The 25,599-nt window shown below is 33.2% G+C and overlaps 1 protein-coding gene across 1 annotated transcript in view; it reads left to right on the top strand.

Annotated features, from left to right (window-relative positions):
* Window positions 1-5,108, top strand: part of timp2a (TIMP metallopeptidase inhibitor 2a) — a 65,047-nt gene extending 59,939 nt beyond the window's left edge. Inside the window, exons 5-6 of the mRNA XM_062057189.1 lie at window positions 314-2,344; window positions 2,957-5,108. Of these exons, the coding sequence (XP_061913173.1) occupies window positions 314-511 (198 nt within the window). The 3' untranslated portion in view covers window positions 512-2,344; window positions 2,957-5,108. The remainder of the gene's footprint in view (window positions 1-313; window positions 2,345-2,956) is intronic.
* The last annotated feature ends 20,491 nt before the right edge of the window (window positions 5,109-25,599 follow it).

Genomic DNA, 25,599 nt, shown 5'->3' with positions numbered 1-25,599 from the left:
AAAATAAAACAGAAAAATTATCAAATGTACCACATTAATTAGCATGTTTACACAAAAATGTTGGGGTATTTTTAAGATATATTTTTTTTATATTTAAAAAAAAAAAAAATCCATGTTAATATGCAGGCTGGGCATGTAAGTCACATTAAACACTTTTTAACAACAATTAAAATATTGTTTACATAAATATATAAATACAAAATAAAATAAAAAATAAGTGTGTATATATTTTTTTTTTTTATTTTTTATTTATTATTATTATTGTATTTAATTAAAACCAAATTGTCATGTAATGAATGTCACCTGTCTGCAGATCGTGCGCTGTCCTTCGCTGCCCTGCGAGATCTCGGCCCCTGAAGAGTGTCTGTGGACGGACCTGATGATCGAGAAGCAGGTCCACGGTCGCCAGGCCAACCACTACGCCTGCGTCAAGCGGGCCGACGGCTCCTGCTCTTGGTACCGCGGCGTGGCCCCACCCAAAAAGGAGTTTCTGGATGCCGAAGACCCCTAAAAAAAAAAGAATAAGAAAAAAGAAGCTTCTTTTCTGCCTGAACGTCAACTAATCCCGCGGAAAACAGGCAACTTTTTGATTTAGAGGTGAAAAATGTGCTGTTGTGAGAATAATCTCTTGCCTCTTTGTGTCCTTTTGGGGTTAAAAAAAAAAAATCTAAAATGAGGGTAGTTTGTGGAGGTTGTTGTGTGTTTAAAAACCAATCATGGGACGTAGACTGGTCAAGTGATGATGTAACTTCCTCCTGAGGCTGGCGTCAGGAGGAGACAACAGCACTTCCTTAAAAAAAAAAAAAAAATGCTCTTTAAGTAAGCCCTCACCCATCCATCACTGATGACCTCATTATTAATTTTATCCAAAGCCCAAATTCCAAGTTGCCTTTTTTTTTTGTCTTGTGAAATGATTGTAGCACTCTGTTTTTATTTTTTCTTCTTCCATCTCATTTCATTTAGTGGTCATTTTTAGTAACATGTGACAAACCTCACTGGACCAGTCTATGATGTGCATCGCAATATTGGCTTGCTCTCATTTTCCACGAATTAAGGTAAAAAGAGCTGCAATTTCCCCGTCCTTCGCCACCTAAATATCTGCATTATGTGAACGTAATGGTGGTCAAACACCGCGGGCGTCCCGGTCCGATATCAAACACCAGCACAAAAACAAGTATCGGCATCTAAAATGTCCGATACATGCGTGTTTGCTAGCTCTTAAATGTCCTCCAATCAGCACACAAGGTTGGTCTTGTCTTGTGTGTCGGTCAAGTCATTAGCAAAAAGTAAACATGGTAGGCTATAGGTTGGCAGCTACCCAACAGCTAAGCACACAAGCTAGACATTAGGGGAGTGGGGATTCTCACGTTGTGCGATTCAGTATCGATTCTCATTTTAATTTTTTTTTTTTTTTTTTTTTTTTTTTTTTTTTTTTTTAAATCAATCCAACAAAACAATACACAGCAATACCATAACAATGCAATTCAATTCCAAACCCGACCCAGCAACACTCTGCACTAAACAGAGCAATTGAGAGGAGACACAAACCAAAAGTAGTGAAACAAAAATGAATATTATCAACAACAGTATCAATATTAGTTACAATTTCAACATAGCAGTGATTAAAAATCCCTCATTGACATTATCATTAGACATTTATATAAAAATAAAAGAACAATAGTGTCACAGTGGCTTACACTTGCATCGCATCTCATAAGCTTGACAACACACTGTGTCCAATATTTTCACAAAGATAAAATAAGTCATATTTTTGGTTCATTTAAGAGTTAAAACAAATGTACATTATTGCAATCAGTTGATAAAACATTGTCCTTTACAATTATAAAAGCTTTTTACAAAAATCTACTACTCTGCTTGCATGTCAGCAGACTGGGGTAGATCCTGCTGAAATCTATGTATTGAATGAATAGAGAATCCTTTTGAATCGGGGAAATATCGTTTTTGAATCGGGAAAAAAAATCGATTTAGAATCGAATCGTGACCCCAAGAATCGCTATTGAATCGAATCGTGAGACACCCAAAGATTCGCCGCCCTACTAGACATGCGTAATAATAACTGAGCGATATTGCGGTCTAAAACGGCACGTTTGTCAACGTAAGTATCAAATAGTTGCGTGTTACAAATACAAAACGTATCCTTTTTAATACCTACGTTGTTATTTTTGGCGAATTTTACTTGATTCGCCGCTGAAGTCCTGTCAATATCGGTATCGGAAGTGAAAAGGTTGTATCAGGACACGCCTATATCTAGGGATGATGTTTGATAAGAAATTATCGAGTTCGAGCCCATTATCGAACCGATTCTCTTATCGGATCCAGATAGGTTGTTGTATATGGAAAAAAACAATATTTGGTTTAACAAAAGCTCACTTTTATTCTATAAGAAAAATAAATAAATATCGACTGTTACCCCCCTAAAAAAAAAAAAAAAATATTGACTGTTGTTACCCAAAGTATATTAAGTGGGATTTTTCAGAAAAACAAATATATACAGTAACACAAAAACAACCTGTCTCTGTGATCACTATAGGTGAATAGCCATGCCTTGAGGCGGTTTTCCCGGTCCATTATTTTTGCTGCTTGTGTGACATCACAGGAAATGTCATTTTCTTTGATGTCCCACAGGGCGTTTCTTGTGGGACGGGATTCGTTCTCAGGGATTCGAATAAAAGAACCAACTCTTTTTCTTTAAACGTGGCCTCTATAACGGGAACCGGTTCTCAAAAAAGGGATTCGAGTCCATGGAATCGGTTCTTTTCTTATCAAACAACCGGGAGAACCGGTTTCGAACATCATCCCTACCTATATCATTTCTAACTATGACACAGGTTTAGTTTTTTTTTTCCAGATAAACCGCAATATTGGGCTCACTGATGCAGATTTGGGAGCTTAAAAATCCTCTTATCGAACCGATTCTCTTATCGGATCCAGATAGGTTGTTGTATATGGAAAAAAACACAATATTTGGTTTAACAAAAGCTCACTTTTATTTTATAAGAAAAATAAATAAATATTGACTGTTACCCCCCTAAGAAAATAAAATAGATAAATATTGACTGTTGTTACCCAAAGTATATTAAGTGGGATTTTTCAGAAAAACAAATATATACAGTAACACAAAAACAACCTGTCTCTGTGATCACTATAGGTGAATAGCCATGCCTTGAGGCGGTTTTCCCGGTCCATTATTTTTGCTGCTTGTGTGACATCACAGGAAATGTCATTTTCTTTGATGTCCCACAGGGCGTTTCTTGTGGGACGGGATTCGTTCTCAGGGATTCGAATAAAAGAACCAACTCTTTTTCTTTAAACATGGTCTCTACCTGTATAACGGGAACCGGTTCTCAAAAAAGGGATTTGAGTCCATGGAATCGGTTCTTTTCTTATCGAACGGTTCTTTTCTTATCGAACAACCGGGAGAACCGGTTTCGAACATCATCCCTACCTAGATCATTTCTAACTATGACACAGGTTTAGTTTTTTTTCCAGATAAACCGCAATATTGGGCTCACTGATGCAGATTTGGGAGCTTAAAAATCCTCTTATCGAACCGATTCTCTTATCGGATCCAGATAGGTTGTTGTGTATGGAAAAAAACACAATATTTGGTTTAACAAAAGCTCACTTTTATTTTATAAGAAAAATAAATAAATATTGACTGTTACCCCCCTAAAAAAAATAAATAGATAAATATTGACTGTTGTTACCCAAAGTATATTAAGTGGGATTTTTCAGAAAAACAAATATATACAGTAACACAAAAACAACCTGTCTCTGTGATCACTATAGGTGAATAGCCATGCCTTGAGGCGGTTTTCCCGGTCCATTATTTTTGCTGCTTGTGTGACATCACAGGAAATGTCATTTTCTTTGATGTCCCACAGGGCGTTTCTTGTGGGACGGGATTCGTTCTCAGGGATTCGAATAAAAGAACCAACTCTTTTTCTTTAAACGTGGCCTCTATAACGGGAACCGGTTCTCAAAAAAGGGATTCGAGTCCATGGAATCGGTTCTTTTCTTATCGAACAACCGGAAGAACCGGTTTCGAACATCATCCCTACCTATATCATTTCTAATTATGACACAGGTTTAGTTTTTTTTTCCAGATAAACCGCAATATTGGGCTCACTGATGCAGATTTGGGAGCTTAAAAATCCTCATTCCTGCTAAATTCCACGCGTTTAATTCATGGCTGTGAGGTAATAAAACATCGGAATCATGCAGTGCATACACTTTTTTTAAACTTTTTTTTTTGTGTGACTTGACCAGTATTATTTTGTATTATTTACTGCGTTAGAACTAGAATTGCACTTTTCAAGGAAGCGTTCCCGTACAGAAAGGCCGAAACACTGATGCTAATCACTAATTCATATTGTTGCCAGGCGTAAAAAAAAAAAAAAAAAAAAGGGTGATTATTATCGTTATTTCTGTGTCTTTGGATTGTACACGCGAGCGACCCTTTTCGCAACTCGCCACATTTCCGCCGCGTCCTGTTCCGTGTTTTGACGTCTTTTTTCCCCCCCCGCGAGTCCTTCCCAAAAGCTTCAGAAAGTACGTTTGCGGCGCAGCTTTATGCAAACTCCAGCTAGCTAAACATTAACCTAACGGCATGCAGGCACTTTCCAAATGTCAGAAAGGTCCTCGAAAACCAACACGGTTTCGTAGTAATTAGCAAACTACGTCTGGTTGCTCCAACTAGTGGTGAAGTTGGTGAATTACACTTTCATCCGACCGTGTTGGTTTTTGTCGAGGTGTTCCTGATAAATTGGCAAGTGAATGTTTTTATATCTATAAAGGAGTATTAGAGGCATAATTTAAACTTTCCCGGTGTCATTATTGTGGTTTTTATTTGGTGTTTTGGCTGTTATTGTCTTTTAAGAGAACAAAAATGTGTTTAGCGGGCGAGAAGGTCCTCTTGCGCTGGAGTCCCGTGAGAGTGAGAATAATTCTTTTTTGGGGGGTTGAGAGGGAGAAAGGAGTACCTCGTGTGAATCGACGACTGGTGCATGTGTTTGTCGCTTTGTGTAAGTCCGGCAAAAGGACCAAAATATTCAGTATTATCAAATAAAAACAAACTTTCAAAGGATGATTTTATTTTTTTTGTCATTTTTGGAGGGTTTGAAGTCACACCTTGATGTCTTTTTTTTTTTTTACTTCCAAGCGCTATCTTTATTTGCACTAAATGATACATGAATAAAAATAGTAAAGCATTATTTACTAACATTTGTTAACATCAGACAAAAACAGGATTTGTTTTGTTAGTTTCGAACACAACAACCCAAAAATAAAAGATTCACAGAAAAAAAAAAATTTCCGATACAATATTGTCATTTGTAAAAAGCAAATAGTAATATAAATATGTTAAAAACAATAACATATCATGTGTGTAAAAAGGAGCAGGAAGAAGCTAATCTTATACTGTAATATAATAATCTGATGATTTATATTTAATGACTTTTTTTTAAAATCTATTTATATTTTAATGTAGAGTGCATTTACTGTTCAACTTCTTTTTTTAGATGTATTTACTTTTAAAATGTTTTCTTTTCATGTATTAAATGATACAATAGATTTATTATATTTAGTATTACATGATACATTTTTTTTCGTTTTTTTCTCAAACATTTTTTTTTAACGTAAAACTAATTTGGTTTAGTTTTTATATCTAACCGTCTATTTTATTTAATTTGAATATTTTGTCAGAAAAAAAAAGGTTTTTTTTTAACGATATCTGAAATATTTATGTTAAAAATATATATTTTAGTTTATTGGTTTTAAAAACATTTTTTTTTATATATTTCTTATAAAAATGTGTTTTCCTAAAGATATTAAAATACATTCATTATGTTAGGAATTACATAGTTACACATTTGTTTTTTCCCCCCTAAAATGTATATTACAAAGCAAAACTAATTTGGTTTAGTTTTTATATCTAACAGTTTTATTTTATTTTATTTGAATATTTTGTCAGAAAGAACATTTGTGGGGTTTTTTTTAACGATATCTGAAATATTTACGTAAAAAATGTATATTTTAGCTTGTTGGTTTAAAAAAAATTTTTTTTTAATATATTTCTTATAAAAATTTGTTTTCCTAAAGATATTAAAATACATTTATTATGTTAGGAATTACATAGTTACACATTTGTTTTTTTCCCCCTAAAATGTATTTTACAAAGCAAAAGTAATTTGGTTTAGTTTTATATCTACCAGTCTATTTTATTTTATTTGAATATTTTGTCAGAAAGAACATTTGTTTGTTTTTTAACGATATCTGAAATATTTCCGTAAAAAATATATATTTTAGCTTATTGGTTTTAAAATTAAGTATTTTTTTATATATATTTCTTAGAAAAATTTGTTTTCCTAAAGATATTAAAATACATTTATTATGTTAGGAATTACATAGTTACACATTTGTTTTTTCCCCCCTAAAATGTATATTACAAAGCAAAACTAATTTGGTTTAGTTTTTATATCTAACAGTTTTATTTTATTTTATTTGAATATTTTGTCAGAAAGAACATTTGTGGGGGTTTTTTTAACGATATCTGAAATATTTACGTAAAAAATGTATATTTTAGCTTATTGGTTTTAAAAATAAGTTTTTTTTAAATATATTTCTTATAAAAATGTGTTTTCCTAAAGATATTTAAATACATTTATTATGTTAGGAATTACATAGTTACACATTTGTTTTTTTCCCCCTAAAATGTATTTTACAAAGCAAAAGTAATTTGGTTTAGTTTTATATCTACCAGTCTTATTTTATTTTATTTGAATATTTTGTCAGAAAGAACATTTGTGGGGGGTTTTTTAACGATATCTGAAATATTTACGTAAAAAATATATATTTTAGCTTATTGGTTTTAAAAATAAGGTTTTTTTTAATATATTTCTCATAAAAATGTGTTTTCCTAAAGATATTTAAATACATTTATTATGTTAGGAATTACATAGTTACACATGTTTTTTTCCCCCTAAAATGTATTTTACAAAGCAAAACTAATTTGGTTTAGTTTTATATCTACCAGTCTATTTTATTTTATTTGAATATTTTGTCAGAAAGAACATTTGTGGTTGTTTTTTTTAACGATATCTGAAATATTTACGTAAAAAATATATATTTTAGCTTATTGGTTTTAAAATTAAGTATTTTTTTTAATACATTTCTTATAAAAATGTGTTTTCCTAAAGATATTAAAATACATTTATTATGTTAGGTATTACATAGTTACACATTTATTAGGTTTTTTCCCCCTACAATGTATTTTACAAAGCTAAACTAATTTGTTTTAGTTTTTTATTTAATTCGATTTTTTGTCAAGAAAGCCATTTGTTTATTTTAATTAAAAAAATATATGGAATAATAATATAAATTATTACATAAATGTTAACGAAACATTCTTATTTACATGACAGCAAAGCAGTTACACATGTATTAGTTTTTTCCCCCCTTAAATGTATTTTACAAAGCAAAACTAATTTGTTTTAGTTTTTGATTAATTATTCCTTTACTTAAATTTTTTGTCAAGAAAGCCATTTTTTTATTTAAATTTTACAATATATGGAATAATTATATAAATTATTGCATAAAACATTTTCACGAAACATTCTTATTTACATGACAGCAAAGCTTGTTTGGTTTTCTGAGAAAGTTACCAATAAACTTGTTTAAAAAAAAAAAAAAGTATTTACTTTGAAAATGTGTTTCAAATTATAAAACAACTTATTTTATAAAGCATAAAAAATGTGTGTATTCGTTTTTTTCTATAATATTTTGTTTTCTACTTGACAGAGCAGAACTAATTTGGTTTCCTTTTTTTATATTTTACTGTTCTTTTTTTTTTTTTTTTAATGTGTTAAGAACATTTGTTTTTATTCTAATATCTACTGAAATAATAATATACAGGAAAATAGCTTTTCCTATACATTATGCATGTCCAAAAAGGAACGGAACAAGGGTAAGTTTGTAATGTAACTTAAATATCTGATCATTTCATTGAGTTATTTTCTCATTTATTTTATATATTTAAATGTTGAAGTAAATGTTTTTTTTTTTGTGCTGATACATCCAACCTATTATCATTTTGTGATGATTTCACCTTCTGTACAATCAATAATGGAAAGAATCCATGATTTGACCCCTTTAGTGCATTAACAATATATTATTAGTAAACAAAAACCGTATACTTTAGTGTACATCCCGCACTGCACTTACCTCTTTCCAACCAGGTGGGGGTGCTGTTCTCCCACTTGCGTTTTGTCACTGTAGTTCAGTGTTTTTCAACCTTTTTTGAGCCAAGGCACATTTTTTGCGTTGAAAAAATGCGGAGGCACACCACCAGCAGACATCATTAAAAAACAAAACTCAGTAAACAGTAAAAAAAGTCGTTGTCGCAATTGTTGGATATGACTTTAAAGCATAACCAAGCATGCATCACTATAGCTCTTGTCTCAAAGTAGGTGTACTGTCACCACCTGTCACATCACACCCTGACTTATTTGGAGTTTTTTTTGCTGTTTTCCTGTGCGTAGTGTTTTAGTTCTTGTTTTGCGCTCCTATTTTGGTGGCTTTTTCTCTTTTTTTGGTATTTTCCTGTAGCAGTTTCATGTCTTCCTTTGAGCGATATTTCCCGCATCTACTTGGTTTTAGCAATCAAGAAGATTTGAGTTGTTTTTTATCCTTCTTTGTGGGGACATTGTTGATTGTCATGTCATGTTCGGATGTACATTGTCTCTGCTCCTCAGTAAGTCTTTGCTGTCGTCCAGCATTCTGTTTTTGTTTACTTTACAGCCAGTTCAGTTTTAGTTTGGTTCTGCATAGCCTTCCCTAAGCTTCACTCACCTTTTGTTTATTTTTGGTTTAAGCATTAGATACCTTTTTACCTGCACGCTGCCTCCCGCTGTTTCCGACATCTACAAAGCAATTAGCTACCTGCCGCCACCTACTGATATGAAAGAGTATTACACGGTTACTCTGCCGAGCTCTAGACAGCACCGACACTCAACAACAACACATCATTTGCAGACTATAATTACTGGTTTGCAAAAAAATATTTTTAACCCAAATAGGTGAAATTAGGTCATCTCCCACGGCACACCAGACTGTAGTGTGCCGCGGCACAGTGGTTGAAAAACTCTGCTGTAGTTTATACAAACATAAAAGAGCGTTTAGCTTCAGGCAACAATGCTAAAGTTAGAACGTTACGCTTCCCAGTACAGAAATATTGCAGATTCACTACAGCACATGTTTTGATATGATATTTATAGTTATTTTCTATTACGCTGCTGCGATTGACGAAGATACTCACCAATGCTAAGCCCCCGACTTTTATCTCCAACTCCTGCCTCGTCGATAACACATCTGCACGTTGGTGAAACTTTGACACGAGCGATGTCAGTATGGGCGACAGCGGGACGTGGCATCGAACATGCGGCTCGGCTATCAATAACGCTGTTTTAACGTGAGCTACAAGGCACGGCACGCCATGCTAACAACACGGAATGCTAACAACACAGCTGTCGGTCGTAGCCGTGACTGTCAAGTTGACCAACTTTAAGCAGATCACTCCTCACAAGGCCCAGGTTTAACTTCGAGGACTCACCCGGGTGTGAGGAAGTATTTCCACGTCGTGGCCATGTTGTAGTGGCCGGGTGACAACCATAGCAATGACGCGAGGACATACATGGGCAAAATACGGTCCGCGGGCCACATTAAGACTTCCAACCCGGCCCGCCGGACGTTATACATCATTCTTTTTTAGACCTTTATGATGTGCAGTGTTGTTTTTAAATGACCGCAAGTCTTGAACTATGGAATGTACAAACCCCGTTTCCATATGAGTCGGGAAATTGTGTTAGATGTAAATATAAACGGAATACAATGATTTGAAAATCCTTTTCAAGCCATATTCAGTTGAATATGCTACAAAGACAACATATTTGATGTTCAAACTCAAACTTTATTTGTTTTTTTGCAAATAATCATTAACTTAGAATTTCATGGCTGCAACACGTGCCAAAGTAGTTGGGAAAGGGCATGTTCACCACTGTGTTACATGGCCTTTCCTTTTAACAACACTCAGTAAAGGTTTAGGAACTGAGGAGACACATTTTTGAAGCTTTTCAAGTGGAATTCTTTCCCATTCTTGCTTGATGTACAGCTTAAGTTGTTCAACAGTCCGGGGGTCTCCCTTGTGCTATTTTAGGCTTCATAATGCACCACACATTTTCAATGGGAGACAGGTCTGGACTACAGGCAGGCCAGTCTAGTACCCGCACTCTTTTACTATGAAGCCACGTTGATGTAACACCTGGCTTGGCATTGTCTTGCTGAAATAAGCAGGGGCGTCCATGGTAACGTTGCTTGGATGGCAACATATGTTTGTTCCAAAAGCTGTATGTACCTTTCAGCATTAATGGTGCCTTCACAGATGTGTAAGTTACCCATGTCTTGGGCACTAATACACCCCCATACCATCACACATGCTGGCTTTTACACTTTGCGCCTATAACAATCCGGATGGTTCTTTTCCTCTTTGGTCCGGAGGACACGACGTCCACAGTTTCCAAAAACAATATGAAATGTGGACTCGTCAGACCACAGAACACTTTTCCACTTTGCATCAGTCCATCTTAGATTAGCTCAGGCCCAGCGAAGCCGACGGCATTTCTGGGTGTTGTTGATAAACGGTTTTCGCCTCGCATAGGAGAGTTTTAACTTGCGCTTACAGATGTAGCGACCAACTGTGGTTGCTGACAGTGGGTTTCTGAAGTGTTCCTGAGCCCGTGTGGTGATATCCTTTACACACTGATGTCGCTTGTTGATGCAGTACAGCCTGAGGGATGGACGGTCACGGGCTTAGCCGCTTACGTGCAGTGATTGCTCCAGATTCTCTGAACCCTTTGATGATATTACGGAGCGTAGATGGTGAAATCCCTAAATTCCTTGCAATAGCTGGTTGAGAAATGTTGTTCTTAAACCGTTCAACAATTTGCTCACGCATTTGTTGACAAAGTGGTGACCCTCGCCCCATCCTTGTTTGTGAACGACTGAGCATTTCATGGAAGATGCTTTTATACCCAATCATGGCACCCACCTGTTCCCAATTAGCCTGCTCACCTGTGGGATGTTCCAAATAAGTGTTTGATGAGCATTCCTCAACTTTATCAGTCTTTTTTGCCACCTTTCCCAACTTCTTTGTCACGTGTTGCTGGCATCAAATTCTAAAGTTAATGATTATTTGCACACAAAAAAAAAAAAAGTTGATCAGTTTGAACATCAAATATGTTGTCTTTGTAGCATATTCAACTGAATATGGCTTGAAAATGATTTGCAAATCATTGTATTCCGTTTATATTTACATCGAACACCATTTCCCAACTCATATGGAAACGGGGTTTGTATAAATGTATGTTTATAAAAAAAAAATCAAAAAATAAAAGAAGAAGCAAATGACACCTAAATGGACTCGGTCCACTTGACTCCAGTTGGAAAACATTCGAAAAATGTGCAGTCCGAGCCCAGACCAGGTTTTGTCTCCTGTGCCCACTAAAATAAGCGCAGCACTCTCAATCCTGCAGTCCAGAGAGGGATTTGGACTTCATTTTCGCACGTTCATGGCGGCATTTTTTGTTTTGAGCCAGGGTGTGTTTGCGTGCCAAATCCCCCTGAGGCTCCTCAAACTGACCTAAAACATCTGCTATGGACTTTGGGCCTCGCCGTCACGCCCTTTAAACGCACAAACACTCTTTATCTTGTGATTTGGCGTCCGTGTGTAAAAATCCTGCACGTAACTTTGGTGCTCATGAAGTACAAACTGCTCCGTTTTCGTCCAACTTGCAACACTATTGTGCTAGTGCGGGGGTCGGCAACCCGCGGCTCTAATGCGGCTCTTTAGCGCCGCCCTAGTGGCTCTCTGAAGCTTTTTCAAAAATGGCAGTGAAGTGTATATACTCACAAGAAACCGAATAGCTTTGTCTTTGACCTTTTTTTTTTTTGCTTAAAGAAAGCAAATTAACATATTATATGAGAATGTTATGTTATGATTATCTTTAACCGAATCACAGCAGTGCTCATATTAAAAAAAAAACAGCATTCAGCACTCATGCGATATTGCTTAATTAACATTAAAGGCCTACTGAAATGAATTTTTTTTATTTAAACGGGGATAGCAGATCTATTCTATGTGTCATACTTGATCATTTCGCGATATTGCCATATTTTTGCTGAAAGGATTTAGTATAGAACAACGACGATAAAGATTGCAACTTTTGGTATCTGATAAAAAAAAGGCTTGCACCTACCGGAAGTAGCGTGACGTAGTCAGTTGAACATATACGCAAAGTTCCCTATTGTTTACAATGATGACCGCATGAAGTGAGAGAGATTCGGACCGAGAAAGCGACAATTTCCCCATTAATTTGAGCGAGGATGAAAGATTTGTGGATGAGTAAAGTGCAAGTGAAGGACTAGTGGGGAGTTGAAGCTATTCAGATAGGGAAGATGCTGTGAGAGCCGGGGGTGACCTGATATTCAGCTGGGAATGACTACAACAGTAAATAAACATAAGACATATATATACTCTATTAGCCACAACACAACCAGGCTTATATTTAATATGCCACAAATGAATCCTGCATAAAAACACCTGCGTGTTTGTTATGCTAGCTCCTAGCTCCTCTGCTAGCTCCTAGCTCCATAGAACACGCCAATACAATTCAAACACCTGATCAACACACACAATCACTCAGCCCAAAAGACCGTTTACCTAACCCAAGGTTCATAAAGCTTATATATTTTTAAAAAGTTACGTACGTGACGCGCATATACGGTCAAGTTATCGAATGTTTAGCAGCCAAGGCTGCATACTCACGGTACCTGATATTCAGCTGGGAATGACTACAACAGTAAATAAACATAAGACATATATATACTCTATTAGCCACAACACAACCAGGCTTATATTTAATATGCCACAAATGAATCCTGCATAAAAACACCTGCGTGTTTGTTATGCTAGCTCCTAGCTCCTCTGCTAGCTCCTAGCTCCATAGAACACGCCAATACAATTCAAACACCTGATCAACACACACAATCACTCAGCCCAAAAGACCGTTTACCTAACCCAAGGTTCATAAAGCTTATATATTTTTAAAAAGTTACGTACGTGACGCGCATATACGGTCAAGTTATCGAATGTTTAGCAGCCAAGGCTGCATACTCACGGTACCTGATATTCAGCTGGGAATGACTACAACAGTAAATAAACACAAGACATATATATACTCTATTAGCCACAACACAACCAGGCTTATATTTAATATGCCACAAATTAATCCTGCATAATAACACCTGCGTGTTTGTTATGCTAGCTCCTAGCTCCTCTGCTAGCTCCTAGCTCCATAGAACACGCCAATACAATTCAAACACCTGATCAACACACACAATCACTCAGCCCAAAAGACCGTTCACCTAACCCAAGGTTCATAAAGCTTATATATTTTTAAAAAGTTACGTACGTGACGCGCACGTACGGTACGGTACGTGTTATGCTAGCTCCTAGCTCCTCTGCTAGCTCCTAGCTCCATAGAACACGCCAATACAATTCAAACACATGATCAACACACACAATCACTCAGCCCAAAAGACCGTTCACCTAACCCAAGGTTCATAAAGCTTATATATTTTAAAAAAGTTACGTACATACGCAAAAAAAAGCCAAAGCTGCATACTCACAGTAGCACGTCTGCGTCTTTGTCATCCAAATCAAAGTAATCCTGGTAAGAGTCTGTGTTGTCCCAGTTCTCTACAGGCGTCTGTGTATCCAAATCAAAAGTCCTCCTGGTTAGAGTCTCTGTTATCCGAGTTCTTCCATCTTGACTGCATCTTTCGGGAATGTAAACAAAGAAGCGCCGGCTGTGTACTGTTGTGGCTGACTACGTTCGAAAAATACGTCCATTTCGCACCGACAACTTTCTTCTTTGCTTGCTTGGCTTCCTTCTCCATAATGCAATGAACATGATTGAAACAGATTCACGAACACAGATGTCCAGAATACTGTGGAATTATGAAATGAAAACAGAGCTTTTTCGTATCGGCTTCAATGTGGAAGGCATACCCGTGTTCGCCGGGCTACGTCACACGCATACGTCATCCTCAGAGGCGTTTCGAACCGGAAGTTTAGCGGCAAATTTAAAATGTCACTTTATAAGTTAACCCGGCCGTATTGGCATGTGTTATAATGTTAAGATTTCATCATTGATATATAAACTATCAGACTGCGTGGTCGGTAGTAGTGGGTTTCAGTAGGCCTTTAATGATGTGCACTTTAACAACTAGGCTTACAACTACACCTAATATATAAAGAGGTGGAAAAGTGACTATTACCTGCAGGGCAAACATTAGCTCACCAGAAGGCAATAACAATGTAAACAAAAAACACCTGCTTAAAAGATCTAATACGAATGTCCCTGAGGAATGTAAGGTGGGAGTACTGTAATTACTAGGGATGTCCGATAATGGCTTTTTGCCGATATCCGATATTCCGATATTGTCCAACTCTTTAATTACCGATACCGATATCAACCGATACCGATATCAACCGATATATGCAGTCGTGGAATTAACACATTATTATGCCTAATTTGGACAACCATGTATGGTGAAGATAAGGTACTTTTAAAAAAAATAAAATAAAATAAGATAACTAAATTAAAAACATTTTCTTGAATAAAAAAGAAAGTAAAACAATATAAAAACAGTTACATTGAAACTAGTAATGAATGAAAATGAGTAAAATTAACTGTTAAAGGTTAGTACTATTAGTGGACCAGCAGCACGCACAATCATGTGTGCTTACGGACTGTATCCCTTGCAGACTGTATTGATATATATTGACATATAATGTAGGAACCAGAATATTGATAACAGAAAGAAATGGGGGGAGGGAGGTTTTTTGGGTTGGTGCACTAATTGTAAGTGTATCTTGTGTTTTTTATGTTGATTTAATAAAAAAATTTAAAAAAACAAAAAAAAACAACAACCATACAGATAATAAAAAAACCGATACCGATAATTTCCGATATTACATTTTAACGCATTTATCGGCCGATAATATCGGCAGGCCGATATTATCGGACACCCCTAGTAATTACCTAACGTTACATTATTATTTTCCATAACAATTTAGCCCCCTCCACAATATTAACCCGACGTTAAAACAGAACTAGCTATTTATTGATTAGCAATTGCCGAATCATGTAACATTAGCTTAATGCTAAAAAGCCAGGTTACTATCACATTCTGTAACAGACAAATAATTTCATGTAGGCTAACGTTACCTACCTGCTACCTCTGTCTTTTTCTCGTTTCTCCTCCTCTTCTTTTCTCTTTTTTCTTCCCTGGGCACCTGACAGTTTTGGCCGTTTTGACATCTTGTGTTGATTTTTTTAAGTGGTGACGTCCAAAAAGAGTCATGATACGGGAAGGGAGGGGGCGTAATGTTGTAACAAATAATATTTCTATTAAATAGGCTTTACTTTGCATTTTAATTAACGTAGGATTATTTTTTGTATTTACAAATAATAGTACCAACTTTTTCTTTTTTCTTTTTTTTTCCTCCAACATTTGTGGCACTGGCGTGGCGCCCCCTGATGGACGGCGCCCTTAGCATTTGCCTATACGGCCTATGCCACGGACCGGCCCTGTGTTTGTATTAAACATGCTTCACTGATTCGAGTATTTGGCGAGCGCCGTTTTGTCCTACTAATTTTGGCGGTCCTTGAACTCACCTTAGTTTGTTTCCATGTATAACGTTCTCCGACTTTCTCGGACGTGTTTTATGCCACTTTTCCTGTCTCATTTTGTCCACCAAACTTTTAACGTTGTGCGTGAATGCACAAAGGTGAGTTTTGTTGATGTTATTGACTTGTGTGGAGTGCTAATCAGACATATTTGGTCACTGCATGACTGCAAGCTAATCGATGCTAACATGCTATTTAGGCTAGCTATATGTACATATTGCATCATTATGCCTCATCTGTAGCTATATATATGAGCTCATTTAGTTTCCTTTAAGTCCTCTTAATTCAATGTGTATCTCATGACACACTATCTGTATGTAATATGGCTTTTAATTTGTTGCGGCTCCAGACAGATTTGTTTTTGTATTTTTGCTCCAATATGGCTCTTTCAACATTTTGGGTTGCCGACCCCTGTGCTAGTGGTAAAAGCGATCTAGTTGAGTTGAGTTTTGGCGCCCTCTAGTGGCCACTGGAGGATAGTGGCGGTATGCTTGCTTTTTTAAAATTGTTTAACCTTTATTTATAAATTTCAACATTAACAAACAGTCGAGAAACAATAATCAAAATAAATACAAAAAACTAGGGATGTCCGATAATGGCTTTTTGCCGATATCCGATATTCCGATATTGTCCAACTCTTTAATTACCGATACCGATATCAACCAATACCGATATCAACTTATACTGATATATACAGACGTGGAATTAATACATTATTGTGCCTAATTTGGACAACCAGGTATGGTGAAGATAAGGTGCTTTTAAAAAATATTAATAAGATAAAATAAGATAAATAAATTAAAAACATTTTCTTGAATAAAAAAAGAAAGTAAAACAATATAAAAACAGTTACATTGAAACTAGTAATTAATGAAAATTATTAAAATTAACTGTTAAAGGTTAGTACCATTAGTGGACCAGCAGCACGCACAATCATGTGTGCTTACGGACTGTATCCCTTGCAGACTGTATTGATATATATTGATATATAATGTAGGAACCAGAATATTAATAACAGAAAGAAACAACCCTTTTGTGTGAATGAGTGTAAATGGGGGAGGGAGGTTTTTTGGGTTGGTGTACTAATTGTAAGTGTATCTTGTGTTTTTTATGTTGATTTAATTAAAAAAAACAAAAAAAACACGATACCGATAATAAAAAAAACGATACCGATAATTTCCGATATTACATTTTAAAGCATTTATCGGCCGATATTATCGGCAGGCCGATATTATCGGACATCTCTATTAATTACCGATACCAATATCAACCGATACCGATATATACAGTCGTGGAATTAACACATTATTGTGCCTAATTTGGACAACCAGGTATGGTGAAGATAAGGTCCTTTTTAAAAAAAATTTATAAAATAAGATAAATAAATTAAAAACATTTTCTTGAATAAAAAAGAAAGGAGAATTAATTTAAAAACAGTTACATAGAAACTAGTAATTAATGAAAATGAGTAAAATTAACTGTTAAAGGTTAGTACTATTAGTGGACCAGCAGCACGCACAATCATGTGTGCTTACGGACTGTATCCCTTGCAGACTGTATTGATATATATTGATATATAATGTAGGAACCAGAATATTAATAACAGAAAGAAACAACCCTTTTGTGTAAATGAATGTAAATGGGGGAGGGAGGTTTTTTGGGTTGGTGCACTAATTGTAAGAGTATCTTGTGTTTTTTGTGTTGATTTAATAAAAAAATAAAAAATAGAATAAATAAAAACCGATATTAATGATAAAAAAACGATACCGATCATTTCCGATATTACATTTTAACGCATCTCTAACAAAAACAGTACAAAACAGCGCCAGGGGGTTGTAAATTCAAAGTAACTAAAATAGAATGCAAAAAATATATATATATAATAAACAAAGTGCAAAGCCATAGGCTCACTCAATTTCAGTAAATAACTTACATTTGGAACACAGCATCATTGTTTTCACAGCTTTTTGGTTGTTAGAGGTAGAAAGTGTTTTAATGTAGAGTTCTAAATCTTTTTTAAAGGCACAAAAAACAGGCCGGGTATTGAGAAACGTACATTTATGAATGTAAAACTTAGCCAATAGTATAATGAGGTTGCAAAGGTAAAATTCCTTTAAAAAAATGTTTTTCATACAGTGTAGATCCAAATATCACATCTTTAAAACAAAGCACAAATTTGTCATGAATATTTTCCAGGATGTTTTTAAGTGTTTTTCTTGGACAATATGCGTACAGGTAACGCTGATAGTTACGTCGTTTATTGTTAATGTTAAATTAAAGACATTTACAGATACAATTGCAGATATAGAAGGAGAATAAATACCGTAAAACTTGTCTTTTAGGACAGTGGTCCCCAACCTTTTTGTAGCTGCGGACCGGTCAACGCTTGAAAATTTGTCCCACGGACCGGTGGGGGGGAGGGGGGGTGGGGTGTATTTAAAAAAAAATATATATATATATATATATTTTTTCCCATAAAGAAATACAATCATGTGTGCTTACGGACTGTATACCTGCAGACTGTATTGATCTATATTGATATATAATGTATATATTGTGTTTTTTATGTTGATTTAATAAAATAATTTTTTTTTTTTTTTTAAATTATTTAAATTTCTTATGCGGCCCGGTACCAATCGGTCCGCGGACCGGTACCGGGCCGCGGCCCGGTGGTTGGGGACCACTGTTTTAGGAGACACATTGTTACTTAATTTTTTTTAAAATCACATTAGCATTCTTTTTTCCTCACAGTTGTTTTAAATGATCATTACATGTGATTGTGATGCACCAGATTTTTTTAGGTCGTCATGGCAACATTGTAGTTCAGTGCAAAGGTCGCCTAAATGCGGCCCGGGGGCCATTCGTAGCCCGCGACTAATTTAAAAAAAAATTTTTCTACAAATAATCCATCCATCCATCCTATTTCTACCGCTTGTCCCTAATAATATATTTTTTTTAAACACAGAAAAGTGGAATAAAAGGTAAAACAGGTCAAATGTCACGAGAAAAATGTGCAATGTTGGCTCTAATATCACAAAGCTGGCATTTAGGATGTTTTTGGCTTGTACAGCCCTTTGAGACACTTGTGATTTAGGGCTATATAAATAAACATTGATTGATGATTGATTTCCCTTTAAAACTGCCATTGTTCAAAGTATAATAATGATTTAAAATCAGTGTTGTTATGAATGATTGACTTATTCAAGGCTCCATCAAATATTCCCCCTTGAAATATTTTTTTGGGGAAAACATATTTGCATAATTTGTGTGTTTGCTTGTTTTCTATTACAAAAAAAAAACATAAAACAGAAACATAATAAACACATCTGGTCTAGAGATTTAAGCATTGAAAGTAAAACAAAAAAATGTATGACTTATTTTTAACACTTTTTTAAAATTGGGACCTATTGGATCTCTAGGAATTTTAGTGGATGATTTTTTCTTTAAAGCTGACGTTGCTCAAAAATAATAATAATTCTAAATCAATGTTGTTATGAATTATTGACCAATTCAAGGCTCCAATTACTTCACATGAAATATTCCACTTTGAAATAGCAAAAAATAACAAAGATCTCATGTTGATCCAGAGATTGAGGCATTGAGAGTAAAAAAAATAAAAAAATAATGTGTGACTTATTTTTAAGACTTTTATAAGTTGGGCGTTTTTGGATCCGTTAAGTTTTCATGGGATTTTTTTCTTTAAAACTGTAATTTCTTAAAAAATCATATTGAATCAAAATCAATGTTGATTTCAATCAATTATTGACAGATTTAAGGCTCCAATTACTTCACTTTAAAACATTCACTTTGAAACATTTTTTTGAGAAACTACTGCATAAACACGTTTTCTATGACGAAAAGGGCAGAAAACAAACAAACACAATTTTTTTTTTTAAATAATAAAAACCTATAATTCACAGATATCTAGATTCAATTTGAAACTTTAAAAAAGGTGTATATATATATTTTTTTTATGTTTGTTTGTTTTTAAATTATATACACATATATATATATATATACATATATACATATATATATATATAAATATATATATATATATATATATATATATAAATATATATATATATATATATATATATATATATATATATATATATATATATATATATATATATATATATATATATATATATATATATATATGTGTGTGGGAAAAATCACAAGACTATTTCATCTCTACAGGCCTGTTTCATGAGGGGTTTCCCTCAATCATCAGGAGATTTTTTATATATATATATATATATATATATATATATATATATATATATATATATATATATATATATATTTATATATATATATATATATATATATATATATATATATATATATATATATATATATATATATATATTTGTATATATATTTATATATATTTGTATATATATTTTTATATATATATATATATATAAAAATATATATACAAATATATATATATATATATATATATATATATATATATATATATATATATATATATATATATATATATATATATATTATGTATATATTTTATATATATATATATACAGTGTATATATATATATATATATATATATATATATATGACTTATTTTTAACATGTTTTAATGGGGCCCTTTTATTTTATATATATATATATATATATATATATATATATATATATATATATATATATATATATATATATATATATATATATATATATATATATATATATATATATATATATATATATATATATATATATATATGACTTATTTTTAACATGTTTTAATGGGGCCCTTTTGGATCCCCAAGAATTTGTGTGGGATTTTTTTTTTTTTAACTGTCATCGTTCAAAAAATAATAATGAATTAAAATAAATGTTGTTAGGAATTATTGACATATTTAATTAAAGCTCCAATTACTTCACATGAAATATTCCACTTTAAAATAATTTTGAGGAAAAATATTACATATTTTGTGTTTTTTGACATAAAAAACAGGACAAAAAACATAAAATATCTAAAAAATAAAACTATATATCAACAGAGAGATCTGAAATTAATCTGCAGGTATATGCGTTGAAAAAAAAAAAAGACCCTTGACCCCAAGATATATTAATGTGTTTTTTGCCATTGCGCTCTCAAAAAAACAAAAACAAAAAACAACTCAGTTTGTGTGCAATTTCATCACCGACGACTTTTTCCTGATGAATCACAACGTTGGTTTGTTGTCTCTAGCAAATGCAAATGAGTTTCACCACCTACACACAAACACACACACGCACACACACACACACACACACGCACACACGCACACACGCACGCACACACACACTTTCCCTGGCAGTATGAACGGCACGACGTGCTGAACAAATAAACCAAAACAAAAATGTCTGTTTTCCTGCAGTGGCAGAGGAGGAGGTGGAACATTTTGTGGCAGGAAAGTTCCAAAGTGAGTCTCGCTCAGAAGAAAGATGTCAGTGCTCCAGAGAAAAGGAGAGATTGGAATGGTAATTGGAGCAAAGACGGTGGAGCAGAGAGGAGATGGAGTGAAGTAAAGTTGAAGCTAACATGACACATACATGAATCACTGATTTCATTTGGTTTTGTTTTGTTTTGTCAATACCATATCAGAGACCCCATGATAGTCCGCAGCCGGACACAAATAAATATTATATTTATTGCCTCAACATATAAATGAATTAAAAAAACACAAAATATTGACTGAAACATACCGGAAAAGCAACAAAAAAAGTTAGTAAGAACACTTATTAACCCAATAAAGGATGGCCATGGGTCCTGAAACTCCATTTTGAAACTTGTGCTCCACCTTAAATTTAAATTTCTATGAAATCTTAAATGTATTTTATTTTTTATTGTTTTTTAAAATTATTTTTATTTATTCATTTTTCCTTACAAGTAATAACACGCAGTAAATTAACATTTGCATATTAAATTCAATGCATTAAATACATGTATTGTTTTTAATTAATTGTATGTAGTTATTATTTTATATATATATATATATATATACAGCATACAGCACAGGCCTGGGCAATTATTCTGACTCGAGGGGCCAAATTTAGAGAAAAAAATGTCTCTGCGGGCCGGTATACCTATTTTTTAGGAACTCGGATACAAAACCTCACAATAATGTCTGATTGAATGCTAAAAACGTTAAGACAGACCGCCTTAAAAACGTACGGAGCCCCTAAAGGGACATGGGGGGAAAACGTTTTTTTTAATAATTATTTTTATTTATTTTTTATTTTTTTCAGACATGTATCTCGTGCGCACGAGATAGTTTCTCATACGCACGAGATACATGTCTAAAAAAAAAAAAATTAGACAATTTGTTTTACATTTTTTATAACTTTATAAAAAAGTTTCTCGTGCGCACGAGATACATGTCTAAAAAAAAAAAATTACATTCCCCCCCACGTCTCTTTAGGGCAGGGGTCACCAACGTGGTGCCCGCGGGCACCAGGTAGCCCGTAAGGACCAGATGAGTAGCCCGCTGGCCTGATCTAAAAATAGCTCAAATAGCAGCACTTACCAGTGAGCTGCCTCTATTTTTAAAATTGTATTTATTTACTAGCAAGCTGGTCTCGCTTTGCCCGACATTTTTAATTCTAAGAGAGACAAAACTCAAATAGAATTTGAAAATCCAAGAAAATATTTTAAAGACTTGGTCTTCACTTGTTTAAATAAATTCATTTATTTTTTTACTTTGCTTCTTATAACTTTCAGAAAAACAATTTTAGAGAAAAAATACAACCTTAAAAATGATTTTAAGATTTTTAAACACATATACATTTTTACCTTTTAAGTTCCTTCCTCTTCTTTACTGACAATTTAAATCAATGTTCAAGTAATTATTTTTTTTTATTGTAAAGAATAATAAATTAATTTTGATTTAATTCTTCATTTTAGCTTCTGTTTTTTTCGACGAAGAATATTTGTGAAATATTTCTTCAAATTTATTATGATTAAAATTCAAAAAAATTATTCTGGCAAATCTACAAAATCTGTAGAATCAAATTTGAATGTTATTTCAAAGTCTTTTGAATTTATTTTAAAAAATTTTGTTCTGGAAAATCTAGAAGAAATAATGATTTGTCTTTGTTAGAAATATAGCTTGGTCCAATTTGTTATATATTCTAACAAAGTGCAGATTGGATTTTAACCTATTTAAAACATGTCATTAAAATTCTAAAATTAATCTTAATCAGGAAAAATTACTAATGATGTTCCATAAATTGTTTTTTTAATTTTTTCAAAAAGATTCGAATTTGCTAGTTTTTCTCTTCTTTTTTTCGGTAGAATTTTGAATTTTAAAGAGTCGAAACTGAAGATAAACTATGTTTCAAAATTCAATTGTCATTTTTTTCGTGTTTTCTCCTCTTTTAAACCGTTCAATTAAGTGTAAATATCATTAATTATTAATAATAACATAGAGTTAAAGGTAAATTGAGCAAATTGGCTATTTCTGGCAATTTATTGAAGTGTGTATCAAACTGGTAGCCCTTCGCATTAATCAGTACCCAAGAAGTAGCTCTTGCTTTCAAAAAGGTTGGTGACCCCTGCTTTAGGGGCTCCGTAAAAACGAAGTGGAATTTTAATTGTTTTTACTGAATGAGACACCCAGAATGTACATGAAAATAAAGAATGTGGGATTTACTATATTAACTATGAAAGATAAAACACTGAATATTGACGACGTATGAACAACATATTTTACAATCAAGCGCAACGCAACAAAAATGCAACAAACACAGCGAAATATGAACGCGAAGGGTAAAAAACCCCACCTACAAGCTGATAGATCTAATATATCACTAAGCTTTACAACTTTTGTTGTAAAAATCTCCTTCCGCGTCTGTCCCTGACACCCACATTTCAGGCTGACATTCTGTGGAAACGCTCCCCACCCACACTGCTTGGTGCCTCGTCTGAGCTGCTGTGACTTAGATTACCATAGAAACTAAGTAGATTACCATAGTAACTAATTAGATGACCATAGTAACTAGTATGTCATGCAAAAGTGCAGATTCCAAACATTGAAATACTTTGTATAGTTCAAGACTTACGGTCATTTGAAAACATCACTGCACATCATAATGGCAGCTACACTTACCATCTTAAAGATAAAAAACAATTATTTGGGAATGTCCAGCGGGCCAGATTGAAAAGCTTAACGGGCCGCATGCGGACCCCGGGCCTTAATTTGCCCAGGTCTGATATAGCATTTACTTTTTTTTTTACATATATGTATGTATACTGAATATAAATAAACCATGTTTATTGTTTTTGTTAATTTATTTTATTTTATAATTTCTAACAGAATCAATTAAATACATAAAATTCTAAATTAATTTCATAGTTGTTTTTTATTCCTTTATAGCAATGATTTCACAAAATTGTATGATATCTTGTCATTTAGCGTTGCCCTTTTTGTTTAAGAAATAAACAATAATTGCAGTAAAAAAAAAACAATAAATAGAATTTAAAAAAAGTTTAACAAAAAAAAGTAAATAATGGTAGTACAAAACAAAACAAAAAACACATACTCCCATCTTATATGCATAAGTAAACAGAGAATCATTCTCATCCTAATTGTACAGCATGTCGTACTCAACATTTCATATACATACATATATACACATACATACATATTGAATATTGTGGAGTGTTTATTATTATTATTATTATTATTTATTATTATTTATTTTTAATTAATTAATTAATTCATTATTTATTTTTAAACATTTTATTTAATCTAATTTTATTTGTGTTTGTTTTTTTATATACAAGTTTTTCTGCTTGTATTTCTTTTACTTGTGTTTTATCGTTGTAGTAGAAGTTTTTTTCTTTCGTAATATGGATCCCCTGGGTCTGAAATAAATGATTATATATATACATATATATATACATGTATATATATATATATATATACATACATATACACACATACATTAATTGTGTGTATTTATCATTTTATATATACAGCATATAGTATTTGTATATTGTAACATACAAACTGTACATTTATGTTTATTGTTTTTAAAAACAATTTTTTTTTATTTTACTCGATGTAACAGATTGGGTAAAATATATAGTCGCATGAAGTATTTTCAATACTTTTTTATTACTTTACTGCAATTGTTTCACAAAACCATACAACACAATGTCTTGTCCTTTAACATTGGCCTTTTTGTTTAAGAAATAAACAATAATTACAGTGAATGTCATATACAAAATAAATATGATTTTAAAAAATTCAGAAAAAAACCCCTAAATAATGTTAGTACAAAACAAAAACAAAAAAACACACTAAACTCTTATGCGTAGATATACATTATGTCATTCTCATTTTGTCACAATTTAATAACACTTTACATGAATTATATGTATTCTTTTTATTTACACTGCATGTTATGTATTTATAATGTTTTATTCACTCATTTAATTGATGTATTTTCACATACATTTTTTTAAAATGTATTTTCGTTATCTCGTTTTGCAGTTTTAGACTGAATGCATGAAATTCTAATATCATTTCACTGCTTATTATTGAGGAATTTTGACACAACGCTGCGTCGGCGTGAAGTGCAAAACATGGCGTTTATGTCGCATGTGTGGGCCCATTTGTCATCACTTCCAAAAATACTTCAGCAACTGTTCAAATTGTCGTATTGGATGTCGCTCTGTGTGAAAGCGTGTGTGTGTGTGTGTGTGTGTGTGTGTGTGTGTGTGAGAGAGCGAGGAGGCTGGACACAGGAGTT

The sequence above is a fragment of the Entelurus aequoreus genome, linkage group LG08 (genome assembly GCF_033978785.1).
Source record: "Entelurus aequoreus isolate RoL-2023_Sb linkage group LG08, RoL_Eaeq_v1.1, whole genome shotgun sequence".
Classification (NCBI taxonomy): Eukaryota; Metazoa; Chordata; class Actinopteri; order Syngnathiformes; family Syngnathidae; genus Entelurus; species Entelurus aequoreus.
The sequence above is the reverse complement of the archived record's forward strand: the minus strand, read 5'-3'. Positions and strand labels throughout refer to the sequence as shown.